Raw genomic sequence first — 18,506 nt, 5'->3', positions numbered from 1 at the left:
ATACAGTAAATTTTCTAATATAAAGTAAAAAATTCTGCTGATTTAATGGAAAATGCTCATATACTCGTACTTTTGAACAGTTTGATCTTTACAACATTTTGAAGCCTGTAAAAAATTACATATTACAAAACTTATAAGCAGCTCATATGACTGTTTGAACGTGCCGATTTATAGCTTTTAAGTAATTGTTTCAGTAAGTCGAAATAAATCATACTAAGTTGAAATAAATCATTAAATATCATAGTCTGCGTTGTTAAAAGTAGCTCATGTTGTGAAAGCGTTACTTTTACAGGGAGCTTGTTAGAGATGCCCTCCTGTGGTCATTGGCTTCCTCCGAGAGTTCGGGGAGCTACTGCAATGCGGTCAAGAAAGTTAACGGCAAATATTTATAATCATTATTTCTAAAGCTTGTCAAAAATGGAGTTGGCCCGTTGATCTGGCGAAGGGGCCTTGGAATGAATATAGTTCTTGGTAATGTTACTTAAAGTCGATTCTTAGGGTTTTGTTGGCAATGTTGTCCCTTTTTTTTTCGCTTAAACCAGTTGTGCTGAACGAACGGTACGCGGACCATATGTGTCTCATGAAGTGGACCAGTGTGTCCTATTAATTTATACAATGTTAGGAGACAAAAATCACTTTCTGGAACTTCCCAAACTGACTGCCAGCGAAACCATCGTGGACAATCCTGCCGTGTGCAGGTAAACGGCAGTATCTGCAGAAATGAGTTTTCGAGATATTTGAAAAAATCTGTGTCGGATTCAATATTAACTATAGGAAAATCTTGGAATAAAACGATTTTTTCGCGCCTTTTTTTCGGCGGAAACCAAATAAGCAAGCTTCTACAATAAAGCTAACATATAGATGACAAAAATGCAAAAAAAAAAAAAAAAAAAAAAAAAAAAAAAATGAAAAATGAAAAATGAAAAATTTGCAGTTACTGCCCTTTACCTGCACACGGCAGAATTCTGCTTTAATTCCAGCCAAGTAGCAGTAAATCAAATTACTTTTACACTTAACCGCCACTGAACTTTTTCTTTTTCTTTCCTGTATTTTGGACTCCTAGTCGCAGGCAATTTGTCAAAATGTTACTAATTTCAGACAAGTGCTCTACAAAACAGATACACATTTCTCATTGGTAAAATAACCATGGAGTAGGGATGACAACAATGCTTAATTTGCTTTTTTCTACCCTTTTCCATGTTTTCGAATATCATTCCGAAAACAATAATTAAGATTTTATGCGTGTTTTGACTCGTGAGATCAATCTTAATATAAGGTTTGGCTCGCTAGTGAAAAAGGTTAGGCCCTATACTGACTTAACTAGTAGTTCTGGTGAAATGAAACGGGGTGAATATAATTCTTGGATTAAATCCAAGAGTTTGGTACTAACTGCGCCTTAGAAATTTTTATAGCTTCAAGTTCTTATTATGATAAAACTTGTGATAAGAATACTGCTATACTATTATTTACAATCTAATCGCAACAATGTTGAAAGCTCAGCATGTCGGCAAAACGTTAATTGAATGGTCATATTTTGTTCTAGACTTTTCGTTCTCATTTATTTTATTATTTGCTTACATCAAGATTGAACTCCCAACTTTTGAGAAATCGTTGTAGAAGTTCAAGTAGCGTCTTATTACCGTTAGGGCAAACGGAGAAGCTCTCTCTTTCTACCCCCCCCCCTCCCGATTCGATATGAGAAAGGTTTTTTTGTGCATAAAATCTCTCTAAACCATTCATTGAGTTGCTGTGTTTAAAGTGTCAGCCAAAAATTATCAAGATGAAGACAATATTTTTACTTTATTACTTTGGATAGGTTCCAAGTGTTCGCAATTTACTTGACTCATCTCACACCACTATTTATTACTTTGGATAGGTTCCAAATGTGTTGGCAACTTACTTGACTCATCTCACACCACTATTTATTACTTTGGATAGGTTCCAAATGTTGACAACTTACTTGACTCATCTTACACCACTGTTTATTACTAAAGTTTTGTTCTAATAAGTACCTATTTTAAGAACTAACGTTTTACACGGCAATTTACATGGTAATTTTGTTTAATGGAGTTCTTTGTAACATTACTCGTAGCCTGATATTAATCAAACGAAATTGTACCTGAATGGTAATTTTATACTTTAATTAAACATCTTAAGTTTGTGCTTCAAAATAATACTTTATTTTATTACTTAGTTTATTTCATAACATCACAACTTATTTAGTGTAATAAATAATGCCTATTTAGCGATCCTATGCTTTGATTTAACATTTTATTACTTCCTTTTACAAAAAATGAAATTTTGTATTCGCGAAAAAAATTTCACTCAAAAATCGGCCTCAACTTCCATTTTGCTCACTCCCGAATAAATGTTGAGATTTTTTTTTCAACTTGACCACACGTGGATACGTGCCTAAGAATGTATAGACACCTGAAATATCCATTTTGACCATCCCCGAGGTAATTACAACGATTTTTTTTGGGACGTCCATATGTACGTATGCATGTATGTGCCTATGTGCGGATGTGCGTATGTATGTCGCATTTTTATGGGAAATCGTTGTAATTTCAATGAAAACTTCAGTGTGTTATAATTTGGCAAACTCTTGGCGATATATCGCCAACCTTTTGGTCGCCAAATTTTGTCGCCAACTTGGTGACAAATTTGGCAACATTTATTTATTTATTTTTTCAAATCTGGTTTTATTTTGGCCATTATTGGTAATATTTAGAGAGTTGACCATTGATTCACATTAAAATGTCCAATATTGGGAAAATTAATCTGTATAAACGTTTTTTTTTTTTTTGCTCCGGTTCGCAACAAAGTTGGGGTAAAAATATTTAAAGTGCTTCTTTGCTTAATCCAAGGCACTACTATCATTAAATTGACGTAAAAGGAAGTCATGTGATGCACACATCAGCTCGTTTATTTTACTCTAGGCATTATTTGGACCTAACATGACTCTTTACAAATACTGTTATCATTTTTTCAAACAACTGAAGTTTAACATTTAGCAAGGCTCTGATTTTAGTTTATTTTCTTTACTATAATATCTATTTTATTTTGCATTTGTTACATGTTAGATCCAATGAAATTTTTGTAAAGTTTGCTTCCTTCGTGTATCAAGAGCCTCGAAGGGAAACGGGATAGAATCTTTGGATACATCTAATTCTGAAAAATAAATGATGACGCAGATTCAGTTATAAAAAATGAATGGAATTTTTCCTTTTTTTTGTATAGAATACAGTAAATTTGAAATGTGTGCAAAAAATGTAAACTAATGTGTTTTCGTGCAATTTATAAAAGCAGCTATATACCTTATATAGTATGTATTTAAAACATGTATGCATGGCGGAAATTTTTTACTTTTATTTCTTTCTCTCCGATGGCAACGATCTAAATTTAAAATTTAAGTATGTGCACTAGTACTCCTTGAGGTTTGGGTTGCCACACTGTTTGATCACAGGACGCCCCTGGTACACGTTGACTACAGCGTGACAGTGGATCACTGTACATCACACATAGTGATTGCAATACCGTTATCCCGGAATACTAAATACCGGTATTTAGAGCAATTTTGCAATTTCGCAATACCGGTATTAGCTGAGGTAAAATACCGGTATTTTCGGTATTAGTTGAAAATAATAAATAGTTTTAATTAAAGAATTTTCAATTTAGCTTATTAAATATTAACTTTTATTTTAAATGTAACATTTTTTTTTTCATTGCTAAAGAACCAAAATCAATCTATGATGTAAAAATTTGGCTTCAAAAGCAGGAACTAATAGAATATCATTAAACAAAAGTAGCGGAAAGATTGCAAAATGATATTGTCATTACTAGATGGTGAGATGAACCACATTTTCGTGCGCTTTTGTGCACCATGTTTTCATTTTTTTCCACTTCCCTGATCACTCATTTTCTCTTTTGTGAAAGTTAATTTCGAGTGTAAGTTTTGAATGCATTTGTCCTATGACCAACTTATTCCAATCATCAATTGCAGTAATACTCTAAGATTTATATTTTAATTATTTGTTTTATCTGTACTAAATTTTGACAAAAACTTTTTCTTGTGAGCACAACAAATTGTAGTTTGTTGTCACCAATATTGGTTTGTCGTCCTGTCTCGCTATTGGCTTTATACTTGGCAAGATAATATTTAGAAATTATATGGAGCCTCGAAAATTTGCATAGAGGTAAAGCATAATCAATTGAAACATATTTTCAAATATTTACGCAGCTATAACTCTAAAGAATTTGGAAAAGAAAGCGAAAACGATTAATAGAAATTAACAAGATCAAATTTAGTCATGTTTATCGTAAATTTCAAACCAAAGGAAAAGCAAACACAAACCTCTCCTGCTCAAGAGAAAATGATGCTAATATTGGAAAAGTATTGTCTCTCGGAAAGAAACTACAACTAGCTATAAATTGAAAAAGAATAATAATAATAATAATACATACATACAATACAAATGAAACACACACAAACAAAAAGACTTATCCAAAAATAGTACGAAAAAGACCGCATTATTTAAAGATGAGGCACTTCTAAACAATTAGAGGAGGTGTATCGCGCATTGTTAACAATACCACCGACCTGCATTCAGAAAGAGTATTTTCAACTGTAGGAAAGTTGATTACTAAAATAAATTCCAGGCTTAGAAACAATTCAATAGATCCATTATGGTTTTTAGTAGAATAGATTTTTTTGCGACATTTGATCCTTCATTTTATATTTCCCCAGAATACGTTTTCATAAATAATCCAATTTTAGTTCAAAATTATGAAATGTGGCAACGAAACAATATGTTTTCAAGCGTTTTTTTCAGAAATTTCAAATACCGGCATTCCGGTATCACGTTTTAAAAATACCGAATACCGGTATTGAATTTTTGGTCGGTATTGCAATCCCTAATCACACAAGATGTGGAACTCTTTGTTCTGCCATTGTTTCAGGTTGCATACCACGCGGTATTGCAGCAAGACAATTGCGGGCCTCATGCCGTACGGCGAACTCATAACCACTTGACCTAACATCCTTCCCTGACTGGCGGCCTCTCGAGATCTGAATACCATAGAGCAGGGCTGTCCAACTGGCGGCCCACGGGCCGCATACGGCCCGCCAACACATATTGTGCGGCCCGCATCGATGTTAACATTCCTGCCTTTGTCAAGAAGGCGGATCGGCCTCAGTTTTCCCAGTAAAATGTAAGCGAATTGTTTTAAAATCCTTGTTTCATTGTTTTATAATTAATAATTCAACTATTAATTGTTATTGTATAAGAGGTAAGAGGTTATTGTTCAACTTTTTCAAACTGCGGCCCTCCAGGTGATCAGTGACCGAAATTCTGGCCCGTAGGCTCTTTGCAGTTGGACAGCCCTGTCATAGAGTATCCGTTGGATGAACGGAGGACCGTTGGCATAAACCATTGATAAACACTACGCAATAAAATGAACTTTTTGTATGCATCCTGATTTTACATAGTCAATTCTTACTAATTTTGGGTCGAAAAAAAAACGAATATGTAACTGATTTTTTTTTCTTTTTTCGCTCTTGTTTTCAAGACGCACAAATGCCCCCTAGCGAAAGTTTCGCAGCAACTACCCGTTGATTCGAAGGTAAATTTAAAAAGAAAGAGAAAATGCTGTGCATTAAATGTAATGGGGTTGTATCCTTTAGTCAAAAGTAGTACTTTTAGTCACTGAAATTGATAGAATAAGCAAAAAAAAAAAACATGGACCCAGAAATTCTTTCCTTTTCCCAACAGTTATTTTTTAATTAATTTTTTAAACTGTTCGATTTTTCAAACAACGCGTGGTCTTCATGATGTCACAAATGATGCTCTTTGGCGCATCTTTGTACCGCGTTTCCACGAATCAAGAAGCGAATTAAAATTGCGCTCTATGTGAGAATTAAATATTTTGCTCTGTGAATGGCAACACAGAATGGCATTTCATCATTTGTGATGTCATCGGCAAGAAATGTAAACAATGAAAGCTCACCAATTTAAGTAATTTTTTAAAAATATTAAACTTAAACAAATTATTTAAAAAATAGTTAGATCCTACGTTTTAAGCACGTTCTTTCAGAAAAAAATACTTTTAAAATTTTGGAAACGATAAATTAATATCATTAAATTGACGCTATTTCGTTAAACAGTGTTTATTTTCAGAAAGCAGTGATTGCTTTTGTTTTATTGCAAAACGCTTCATTTTTAACTTGCTTCTTGAACGTCAAGGAAGGATCATCTCTTGTAATAGCCCAGCAGCATTCGGTAAGCATTAACTCGCCCAAATGTCCCTCGTATCTGCCTTCCATTGTAAAGATATCTTGGTGAAACCTTTCCTCATCCTCATCGCTCATAGCTCCACAGTTTTTAAGCAAATACGTATCCTGGAGGAAATGGAGTTTGAGAGACGCATATTTCGCCAATGGTCACAGAACTTCTGTAGAGTTTTCTGACCAACTGTATTAAATTCTCGTCATTTCTGCGTATCCATTACAGAGATACCTTGGTGAAACATTTTCCCATGCTAATCGCTCACAGCTTCACAGTGTTTTGTCAAAGTATCCAGCTAGAAAAGGAGGAACTGGATTTTCAGAGACATATACTGTATCAATGGTCACAAAACTTCTGTAGGAGTCATTTGACAAACTGTTCATATATTTCGTCTTCTCTGCTGCTTAGAAATACATGTAACACATCGCTAAAACGCGTCTAAAGGTGTTTTCTCCTCCCCGCTAAAAGTTTTATCAAAAACAGTTGTTGCTGTCTTGTGCCAGCTGGGCTGGCAATTTGGGTTGCGTTGCTTCACTTTTCCAACTGTACCGTAATTTGGTGTGAAGTCCGACTTCTACAGTACACACATGCCATAGAGACCCGTTAATAGGGTAGGCAACCATTCACAGCATAACAACACATTCACACAAAGGAAGCACAAGGATAGGAGAGAGCAAGTACATCCATGCTCGAGCCAGGACTCGAACCCGGGACCACCTCATCGCAGTCAGACTCCTCTGACCACTAGACAAGGCGGGCAGCATCAAAAACAGTGATCTTCATAAATGTGTGTATTTGGAGGGCCCTTAAAAATTCTGTCCTTAACCTTAGCTTCAACATATCTTGGGTATTTTCCTCTTAGGTATTGGAAAACCATCTTTGTTCATACTTTTCACGAAATTCTTCATCATTCCCAGCAGAATGAGTATGTAGTATGAGTTTTATTTCGTGAGTATGTAGTATGAGTTTTATGTCGTGAGATTTTCTACTCAACCAGAAGTCGAAGTCTAAAAGACAGTCAGTTCCATGGGAGGTGTTCCTATGTGCTGGAAAAAAAAAGGAAAATTAGTTATATTTCACAACTCTAATTGGGCTCTCGAAAGAACTGTATCTTGAAAACAAGAGCTAATCTCAACTTTTTATGGTAATTTTGTGTTATTTAGAGAGATAAAATACTTGGGAAATAACTATTTTTTTGAGTCGGATGCAGTTTTGATGTTGGAGTGTAATTTGCACCGAACAGTGGATATGGCTTGGCTAAAAAAAAACTTCAAGCAACCATCAACGAACTCATTGATGGTCGGCCTGGATTAAGGCCTCTATAGCTGCCCGAAGTGGGCACATTAGATACTGAATAACTTAGTTAAATTTTACTCATTTTCGTCTGTTTTTAGATCATTTGCAAATCTATCTCACCACTGTCGCTCTGAAATTTACATGGCACTACGCATATTCTTTCTTGTTGTTGCATTTATTTTTGAGGAGTGTGTGTAGTAAAACAGTTCTCGCGTTCAGAGCATCAGCAACTGGGTGTTTTATTTGTTTTATATAAGTAATGTAAAAAGTTCTGGAAGAATTTTAGAAATATTTTGTTAAGTGCACATGTGCTTGTTATTTATTTATTATTTCTTCGGAAGTTGATCATTAGATAACCGAAAAAAAAATTCTGGAACAAAATTTGACAGCTGTTGCAATCCAGGCTAGATTTCACCTATCTGATAGAGATATGTGTCATCATCCTAAGTAGGGCAAGATAATAATAAAAAGGCGGGAAAATTCGATGCTCCGTTAATGGAATATTCAAGTTGTTATCTACATGAAAGCTGTAAAGCTGAGCTAAAATAAATTCCTAAATTTGTACAACGTAAAATTATAATTATGAAATAAAACATTATAACTGTTTTATCACAACCATTTGTAAAAAGAAAGTTTTATGGATGGATTTACGCTCAGTTGTCTAGATAAAGATATGAATAAAATGGTGCTGAACGGAAATATTATTTAATAAAAACAATGTGAATCTATTTCTTAAAGTTTAAAATATATATATATATATATATATATATATATATATATATATCCCACTTTCCTACATATTTTCTTGTAAACAGGCAGTTTTTTTTATTTTAGTTTTTTATTTTACAGTGCAGACTTTTAGTTAAGGTAGCCGCAGAGCTTTAACATCGGAAAATACATTGATTTTTTGTCAATATGCCAACAGAGTGGTGTAGTGTTTAGATGCTGGGGTCTTACTCCCAGAGGCACAGGTTCGATCCTGGTACCAGTCGGTGGATTTTCAAGATTCAGAAAATCGATCGCATCCATGTCGTTTGATTATACGGCATGTAAAAGGTCCCTCAAGTACTCGTATGAATTAGAGTACTCTTGGCAAAATTAAGTAGCCAGTGCAGTTTCACATCGAATAGAATCCAGGCGCCTCCATCTAGTGAGGAAACTGGGCTTCAAAATTCTCGTGGTAATGACCGATAGTAGTGCTTCATGATAGATTGGATGTCATATCGAGAGATCGCACAAGGGTACACTAGGTAGGGCCTCTAACGCTGCGAAAATTATGATTGAAAACTGGGTATCTATTAGAGCTTGATAACCGCTGTTGTAAGGAATTTTTCTCGGACATTCTTTTTCATCTAGTTCAGTTGATGAGTTATGAAACAGTTAGGCTTTCTTACTCGGCATTTGGTCTTATGCACTTCTTATTTAGCCAACAATTTAGCTACGAAAGTACAGAGTGGCCAATAGAAAAATTAGCCAAGGTTCCATATTACGAGTACATATTTTTGTAATGTATTGTACGTTATGTACTGTCTTCCATAAAACTGTGTACGTATAAGGTTAGATGAGGTTAAATGCACAGACTAACTACAAAAAGTGGACATAGTTTCCAAACTTATTGTTTAATCGGCATGCTGGTTTTTTGATAGATTATTTACATCATAAGCAGCAATTGCAAATTTCTTTAAAAAAAAAAGAATAAAAACGTTTAAACGCATGCAAGGATAGGACGCGCGCGCTCTTTTAACACTGATAAAAAATACAGAGAATTTTTTTTGAGCAATCACGATTGCTTATTGTTCTCATTTGACTGTTTTTGGCGTTACGCTGATTTTATTTTCCCACCAGCACCCTCTGCCAGCACCACCGTCGCGTCGACCGGCCGCCTCACGATGCTGCTTCTCTTGCGAAAACCGTCTCCAGGTTGCGTCCATATCCTACACACACACGCATACATACACACACACACACACCTACACACACACACACACCTACACACTTTAAAAGGTTAAAAATTAGAGGTTAAAAATTCTAATTTTTAACCTCCATAATAAAAAATGCCATTCGGAAATAATTGAAAAAATTCGTCATTTTCTTTTAAGTTTATATGAGAAAAATTTTACTATAGACATTCAGTGGATCAGGGGACATGCAGGAAATCGTGGAAATGAAAAAGCAGACGAGCTTGCCAAGTTAGCGGCTCAATCAGAACTTCCAATTAGTTATAAAAAGGCTCCAAAGAGTTTCATTTCAAGACAGATACACGAAAAAATTGTCGACTTGTGTCAAAAAGACTGGCTTATTACTCAACATGGGAAAATAACTAAAAGATTTTTTCCATCTGTTCATGAGAGATTGGACCAAAATCTTAATCCCTCATTTATACTCACCCAAATTTTATCTGGACACTGCAGAACAAGTGAATATTTATTTAGATTCAATCAGGCGACCTCCCCTCTGTGCTCTTGCGACCTGAATGAACTTCAGACTGTTGATCATGTTTTATTCTTTTGTCCTCAGTATGACTTTCTTCGATATGAACTTTATAAACAAGTTATAACAAGTGGACTAACGTGGCCTCCAAAAATTTGCTTGCACCTGAGTACATTGTGCAATTCCTTGAATTTATTCACAGTATTCCTTTTCTTTGTCTTTGAATTTGCAATCTGTTTTTCATCTTTGTCTGTCGCTGTAAGGACACTTGATTTACGTTTTGTTTTCTATGCATCTTTAGCTGAATGTAATAGATTGTGGATGCATGTGGTATGACTTGCGTCATGGAGCATGCTGTAAATAAATTATTTAATAAAAATATTAAAAAAAACACACCTACACATACACACACACACACCTACACATACACACACACACCTACACATACACACACACACACACCTACACACACTTACGCATACTCCTACACACACATACACACACTCATGCCTGCACACAGACACAAACACACATGCCTACATACACACACACGAACGCCTACACGCACAGCACTGCATACACAACACTCACACACATGCATACATACACACACATGTGCCTACACAAATACACACACATGCACGTACACAAACACACACGTGCATTCATACACACACACTCGTGATTGCGAAAAACATAATTTGAATTCAAGATGCCAAAAATTCAAATTAATATAATTTTATTTATTTATTTATTTATTTTTTTGAGCAATCACGATTGCTTATTGTTCTCACTTGACTGTTTTGATGTGCTATCATTTTATTTTCCCGCCAGCACCCTCTGCAGCATCGCCATCGACCGGCTCCTTACGATGCTGCTCTTCTAGCGAAAACAGTCTCCAGGTTGCGTCAATATCCTACACACACGCGCATACATACACAACTACACACACACACATACACAAGCACATACACACAAACAAACACATACACACACTCAAACACATACATACACACGCACGCACACAAAAATACATACACCTACACACATACACAAGCACATACACACAAACACATGCACACACTCAAACACATACATACACACACGCATACATACAGACAGATACACATACATACAGACACCTACACATACACACACACACACCTACACACAACTACCCACATACTCATCACACTCATGTCTACACACAACTACCCACACACTCGTGCCTGCACACAGACACAAACACATATGCCTACACACACATACACATTCCCCACCACACACAAACACTCATACACACAACTACCCACACACTCATACCTACACACATGCCTACACACATACACATAACCCCCTGCACACAAACACACATACCCCCCACACATATAAACACACATGCCTACATACACACACACACACACGCACTCGTGATTGCGAAAAACATAATTTGAATTCAAGAGGTCAAAATTCAAATTAATTTTTTTTTAGAATTATGTTTGCACGGCTCGATGTGGACGAGAATTATACATACAATGCAGTAATAAGCAGAAAATTTTGAACTTACGTCTGTCTGGCTCTGAGGTACCGAAACGACAGTTATTATTTTAAATTATCCTTCACAGTTAATCGTTTCGGTCATCTGTAATCAAATTTATCTTTTTCCGGGACGAGAAGTAAACCGTTCCGGACACCGGGATTTTGTCTGAAAATCGGGACTGTCCTGGTCAAACCGAGACGTCTTCTAGCCCTAACACCTAGAATATATTACTGTGTCTAGATAAATTGTTTATGTTTGTTTGCATTTTATTGTGATGCTTAAATATAATGGGGAAATATAACCATAGTATTTGTCTTAGTTATTTTGTGCATTTAAAAGCAACGTTTACTGTTTTAGATATGTTTCTCTCTCTCTTTTTTGAGAAAGACACGATGTACAAGTCAACATGTCTCTGGTCAATATCACCCAGTGAAGCAGATATTGCCTTGAATAATTCGAAAATAAAACGAATATGTCTATAAGCAAGAACAGGGGTGCTGATAGAAAATAAGGTTGCTGAAACCTTCAAGAAGAGTTGAGAAGATGGAAGCTTGTTATGTTTTGATTACTGAGGCAAAAATATTGCCCCAAGTCAGATAGTGATCAAAGAAGAAATCCAAACTGAAAACATTTTGACACATTCCTTTAGGATAATTATTCACTTGCTATTGGATACAGGTCAAGTTCAACGGCAGAAAACTGATCAAAACATTTTTGTGTTGCTTTTTTCCAGCAGAAAAATCTATTTATCTTCAATTAAATATTCACTGGTAGAGAACTATACTGTTCCAAAACACGCAGATGTCGATGAAGTTGAAAGTAACAACGTCCAAATATTGGATGAGCAAATATTCACTCTTTGAAGACCTTACAAATTGCATGTATTCAGTTTCAATTTTGAAATTATGCATAAACATATTCAATAATGTGTTCGTTGCCGTACAAGTATTGAAAATAAAGAAAATGCTTTTGTTGAAACAAGCTTCTGAAGAAAATTATTTTAAGCACATTACAAACTTGTAAATTTTGTAGCAAGTTGTTGAAAAAGTCTTTTTTTATTCCTTTTTAGGAGCCGGATGGCTAACAACTGCTTTTCTAATTGTGAACACAGCATTGGGCATCGGTATTCTCAACTTCCCCGCTGCATATGACCAAGCTGGTGGAATATTGTATGCAACGTGCATTCAACTTGTAAGCTTTTTCTTTTTTATGAAAGCCAAATTAAATTTATTCCATTGCAAATGCTATATTTAATCTTTAGTATAAATAAAATAATAAGTGTGTCTGTGAAAGTCTTTCCGTATTTTAGGCTAAAAAATGTTTTGAATACAAATCATAAAAAAATATAGTTCTTCCTATTTCGATACTTTACCTCTGGAGGAATGAATTAAATTGAAATATTTTCTCAGATAATAAATATTATTTACTTTAGTTATCATAGATTTATTAAAGTCGAAGGTATATTAAACAAATAAAAACTTCCGCCATTAGCAAAAGACAGCAGCGTATAAGCCGACCACAAATAATCCAAAAAAAAAAAAAAGCTGCAGTCGTTCAGGGTATCTTTGAGCCATAATTTCTTTATTCTGAACTGACTTTCTCATATTGTAATAGTTTTCCTGTATTAGTTGGTTCAACTAAAGTGTTGTATAGTTATCCAAAATTAAGAATTAATATATAGTAAATCCATTGAGAATGAATGAGTAGCCTGAATCAAAGCTACCCTGTCATTTACGGTCACTTTGAACGACATCGGGAATAAGCAAAATAAATTATCTTTAAAAAAGTAGTGCAACTTTAATGCAACTATTTAAATTTTCTAAACGTCTTAAAAATGCCCTTTAGTACTTAACAGCAGTACAAGATTTCTGTGACTTGTAATAGTGCGCATTACAATGTAGAAAGAGCAATATCAATTTTTTCAAAAATCGTTTTCAGAAAGTAACTTCAAAATAATTGAAGATGCAATGTATATTTGCTGTGTATCATATCGCCAACGCTCATAGGTAAAATAAACTTTCATTACTTTGCCGGAAACTACTTACTAGTTTTTTTTTTAAAGTCAAATACACAAAAAAATTTGAAGAAATGTGAAATCAAACGGCTTGGCTCAAAAAAAAAACCCGAATGGCTGTACCGTTTCTCCTTGCATCCAGCAGTTTTAGCTTTCTTTTATTCCAAGTAGAAGTAGTAATAATAATAATAGTAGTAATAATAATATTACCAAAAAATATAATGTCAATTATTATTATTGTAATAATAATTATTATTAATATTAGGATAATTATAACAAATATAATAATAATAATAATAATAATTGTTACTATAATCATAATAAATACAATAATAATAATAATATTTATTATTTCTATGATTACATTAAATATAATAATAATGATTATTATTATTATTATTATTATAAATATGATAATGATAATAATTACGAGTATTATAATTATAATAAATGTAGAAATAATAATAATAATAATTATTATTATGATTATAATAAATATACTAATAATAATAATTATTACTACTGTAATAAAAATAATAATACTAATAATCATAATGGTGAAAAGGGGAGCATAAACAAGTGCTTTGTGAAAAATATTGATTACTAATAATATTGACAAAAACAAACTAACATAACTCGCTAGTATATCGCACAAAATAAGCGATGAAGTCAAATTGCAAAATGATGTCCGCCATAATGAATGTCGGTTTGTTCTTTGATATTGCACTTTTATTTATTTCTCTTTCATATTGCATTTTTATTGCTCTTTCATTTTGCATTTTTATTTCTCTTTCATATTACTTTTTTATTGCCCTTTTATATTGCATTTTTATTGCTCTTTCGTACTGTACTGTTATTTTTCTTCTTTTAGATAATGGTGTGTCTAATGATGTCAACAATGTTTATTCTCGCCTACTGCTCCGATGTGAATGGTGACAAAACCTATCACGATGTCTTACTGTCCATGACTGGTAAAAAAGGGCAACGAATGGCAGCCATCTCCATTACCTTGACTTTATATTGTGTATGCGTTGCCATTCTCATTATTATCGGTGACCAAATCGATAGCTGTAAGTCTCTTTCGAAGTCGTTTTATAATTGTTCAAAAAAAAAAAAAAAAAAAGTAAGAAAGAAAGAAAGAACTAAGATTTTGTCTCAATCCATTTTTTGCAACGGGATATAAGAGCACATTACAGTGAAAAAACGAGCTGATGAGTGCATCACATGACTTCCTTTTACTCCAATTTAATGCATTTTCCCATTACTGGCAATTTTATTGTGATTCAATAGTTTACTCTCTAAATATCGCCAACAGTGGCCAATTTTGAAATAAGATTAAAAAAAAAAAAATAATTCGCCAACTTGGCGGAAAAAACACTGGATATATATCGCCAAGTGTCCGCCAAATTATAACACCACTCGAGTTTACATCGAAATTAACAATGATTTCCCCCCCCAAAAAGGGGCAAAACACCCCTTTAGAAACACCCGAATGCAACCAAAAGGGGAGGCGCACAACTAGACCTCACTAGGAGTCTACGTACCAAATTTCAACTTTCTAGAACATACCGTTCTTGTGTTATGCGACATACATACGCACATACGCACATACGCATGTACATACAGACGTCACGAGAAAACTCGTTGTAATTAACTCGGGAATCGTGAAAATGGATATTTCGCGTGTCTATACGTTCTTAGGTCTTTATCTACGTGTGGTCGAGTCGAAAAACAAACTCAACATTCATTCGGGGGTGAGTAAAATGGAAATTAAGGTCGATTTTTGAGGGAAATTTTTTTCGCGAATACAATACTTCCTTTTTTGTAAAAGGAAGTAATAGGTTAAAGAAGACGCAGTGCAATGAAACAATAATTTCTTCTTTTTTTTCAATCCGCAATATTGGACGCACACAAATATACTTGATGTATTCTTTTAATTTGCATTCTCCCCTTCTAAACATAGTTTTAAGTAATATGTTTCCTCTTGGAAAAAAAGAACAAAAAGTAAATATCCGAAAGTGTATTGTCAATGTAAACATACTAAAAAAAATATATATATATATATAAAACCAGGGTTCGTCAAGACCCATGATACAAATGCGCTTTTCTGCTACTCTTTCATAAGGGGTAGGATCTTATAGTTTCAGCACATTTATTTTTTTTCATTCTTTTCATATTTCAGAAATATAAGCTCTTACAGAGCACGAAAATTCAAAAGTGGAAGATATTTCATATTTGACTTCATTTGAGTTTGTTGTCGTATCTTCAAAAAGAAGTTTCATATTTGACTTCATTTGAGTTTGGTGTAGTATCTTCAAAAAGAAGTTTCATATTTGACTTCATTTGAGGTTGCTGTAGTATCTTCAGAAAGATGTTTCATATTTGACTTCATTTGAGTTTGTTGTAGTATCTTCAAAAAGATGTTTCATATTTGGACTCCATTTGAGGTTGCTGTAGTATCTTCAAAATGATGCTTCATATTTGACTTCATTTGAGTTTGTTGTAGTATCTTCAAAGAGATGTTTTATATTTGATTTCATTTGAGTTTGTTGTAGTACAGTGAAAGCTGTGAAAGTTGTTCACTTGCAGTGCACTGTTTTAGTGGTCAACTTAAACAGGTGGTCAACTTATAGAGGTTGTATTATAGGATATAAATTTAATTCTGTGACTGAAAATAGCGGTCAACTTAGACAGGTGGTCAATTTACAAAGATGGCCAACTTTACAGTTTTTACTAAATCTTCAAAAAGATGTTTCAGTTCACCCTCTGCGATTGAAACGTAACCAGATTGTGTCACACATCTTATGTATCCTGATGACCGGTTGGTGCTGGAAAAGTCAGGGTCATGGTTATCATCACCTTTAGAGTCTGTAGCAGTATAGTTTACTAGAGTGGTTATAAATAAAAGCTTTTTGCTTACATACTTATTTTTGAGCAATCGAGATTGCTTAAGTTACTTTAATTGTTTTTGAGATTTTTTTCTTCTAAATCGGATAAAACTGATTAAATCTCAGATATACTCTTGCATGTAACTACATTCTTCGCTTATGCTCGAAATTTCGCTCCTTTATAATGTTCTTTCATAAGTATATGACCTGTTAATGTTAGGTGCTGCTGTGTTCTTAGTGAGAGTGTATGTATTACATCTCTGCTGCAAAAACCAGTAATGCATTATTTTATACCAGTGATATTATATTCATTAGTGGTACGTTAGTGGTTGTACCCCGACCGCAAGTGTTTCGTTGTGCCCACAATGAGGTTACTGAATGAAAGATTGTTTACAAACTTTTAATGCAAATGGTTTTTACTTTGGTTTTGGAGATATAAAGACAATATTGTATAGAAAAAATAATTATTACATATCACATAAGGGTTAAGAAACAAAATTGATTTTACAAAAAATTTACTTCCAACGGTGAAAAACCAATGATCTTTTATAACTAATGTTGGAGATGTATAAATGTATACAAATCTCACCTGTAACTGGAATATATAGTTGTAAAATATTTATACTAACTGCAACTTTCAATAATTTACCTAAACAATTTTAGAAGCAATGTTTCATTAAAACCTGTCTTCCTCTATGCTTGAAAAGGTCAACGTGTTATTGTCAAGTAAGTATTTATAAAGTTTTATTTTACTTTGTCTAGTATTTTCATCTATATATGGCCCTGGTTTTTGCAACTACTGGTATCTGGACCGCTGTTTCACGATTCCTGCCACGGCAATTTTCTTTATTTTGCCCACCTGCTTTTGTAAAAGAGTGGACTTCCTTGCAGGCATTGGGTAAGTGAATCATAATAAACGATGAATCTGTAAAATACATTGCTAATTACATTTTACATGTGAGTGCATTAGTGATAGCTAATTTAGCAACGGAAGATGATTTAGGATAGTTTCATCCAATTGTTTTTCATTAAATGAATTTAAACTGCACTTCTCAACATTAAACTCAAATCATTAAATTCGACGAATTGTTTTGAAACTAATGAGCCCAGCGGGTCACCGAGTCAGCTTTTAATCCTCAGGCCGACAGCATTATTATATAGCTCAGGTTAATTTCCAATATAACGAGCTGATGTGTGCATCACATGACTTTCTTTTACTCCAACTTAATGTCATTTTGTCATTGGTAGTTTTAATGTGATTCAATTGTTTACTCTCTAAATATCACCAACAGGGGCCAAATTAAAACCAGATTTAAAAAAAAAAAACTTAAAAAAAATCGCCAAGTTGGCGGCAAAACTTGGCGACCAAAAGACTGGCCATATATCGCCAAGTGTCCGCCAAATTATAACACCACTTGAGTTTACATCGAAATTAACAATGATTTCCCCCCACTTTTTGGGGGGACAAAAGACCCCCTTTGGAGCATCCGAATGCAACCAAAAAAAAAAAAAAGTGCTTAACTAGACCCCAGTAGAAGTCTACGTACGAAATTTCAACTTTCTAGGACTTACCGTTCTTGAGTTATGCGACATACATACACACATACGCACATATGCACATACATACGTACATACAGACGTCACAAGAAAACTCGTCGCAATTAACTCGGTGATCGTCAAAATGGATATTTCGGGTGTCTGTACGTTCCTAGGCATATATCCAGTGTGGTCGGGTTGAAAAATAAACTCAACATTCATTCGGGGGTGAGCAAAATGGAAATTAAGGCCAATTTTGGAGTGAAAATTTTTTCGCGAATACAACACTTCCTTTTTTGTAAAAGGAAGTAAAAAGTGCGGCAACTCTATTCTCTTCATAAATTAGTAAATTTGATACGTAAATCGAGTTAAATCTTTCTAATGTGTGTAAAAGTTCACATCAAATCGAAAAGTGTAGGAGCTCCTATGAAAATCTAACCCTGGCTCAGCGTAAGAAGTAGCTTAAAAGTTCAATTTAATAGATATAAATCAAATACCGTTTTAACGAAGTACAAGGG

General features: G+C 34.1%; 1 protein-coding gene across 1 annotated transcript in view; it reads left to right on the top strand.

The window, feature by feature from the left end:
• LOC129221906 (sodium-coupled neutral amino acid transporter 7-like) overlaps nt 1-18,506 on the top strand; it is a 76,239-nt gene that overhangs the window by 36,368 nt on the left and 21,365 nt on the right. Inside the window, exons 2-4 of the mRNA XM_054856282.1 lie at nt 12,620-12,741; nt 14,436-14,634; nt 17,215-17,350. Of these exons, the coding sequence (XP_054712257.1) occupies nt 12,620-12,741; nt 14,436-14,634; nt 17,215-17,350 (457 nt within the window). The remainder of the gene's footprint in view (nt 1-12,619; nt 12,742-14,435; nt 14,635-17,214; nt 17,351-18,506) is intronic.

The sequence above is a fragment of the Uloborus diversus genome, chromosome 5, assembly GCF_026930045.1.
Source record: "Uloborus diversus isolate 005 chromosome 5, Udiv.v.3.1, whole genome shotgun sequence".
In the NCBI taxonomy this organism is placed as follows: Eukaryota; Metazoa; Arthropoda; class Arachnida; order Araneae; family Uloboridae; genus Uloborus; species Uloborus diversus.
This window is presented reverse-complemented; position numbering and strand designations above follow the sequence as displayed.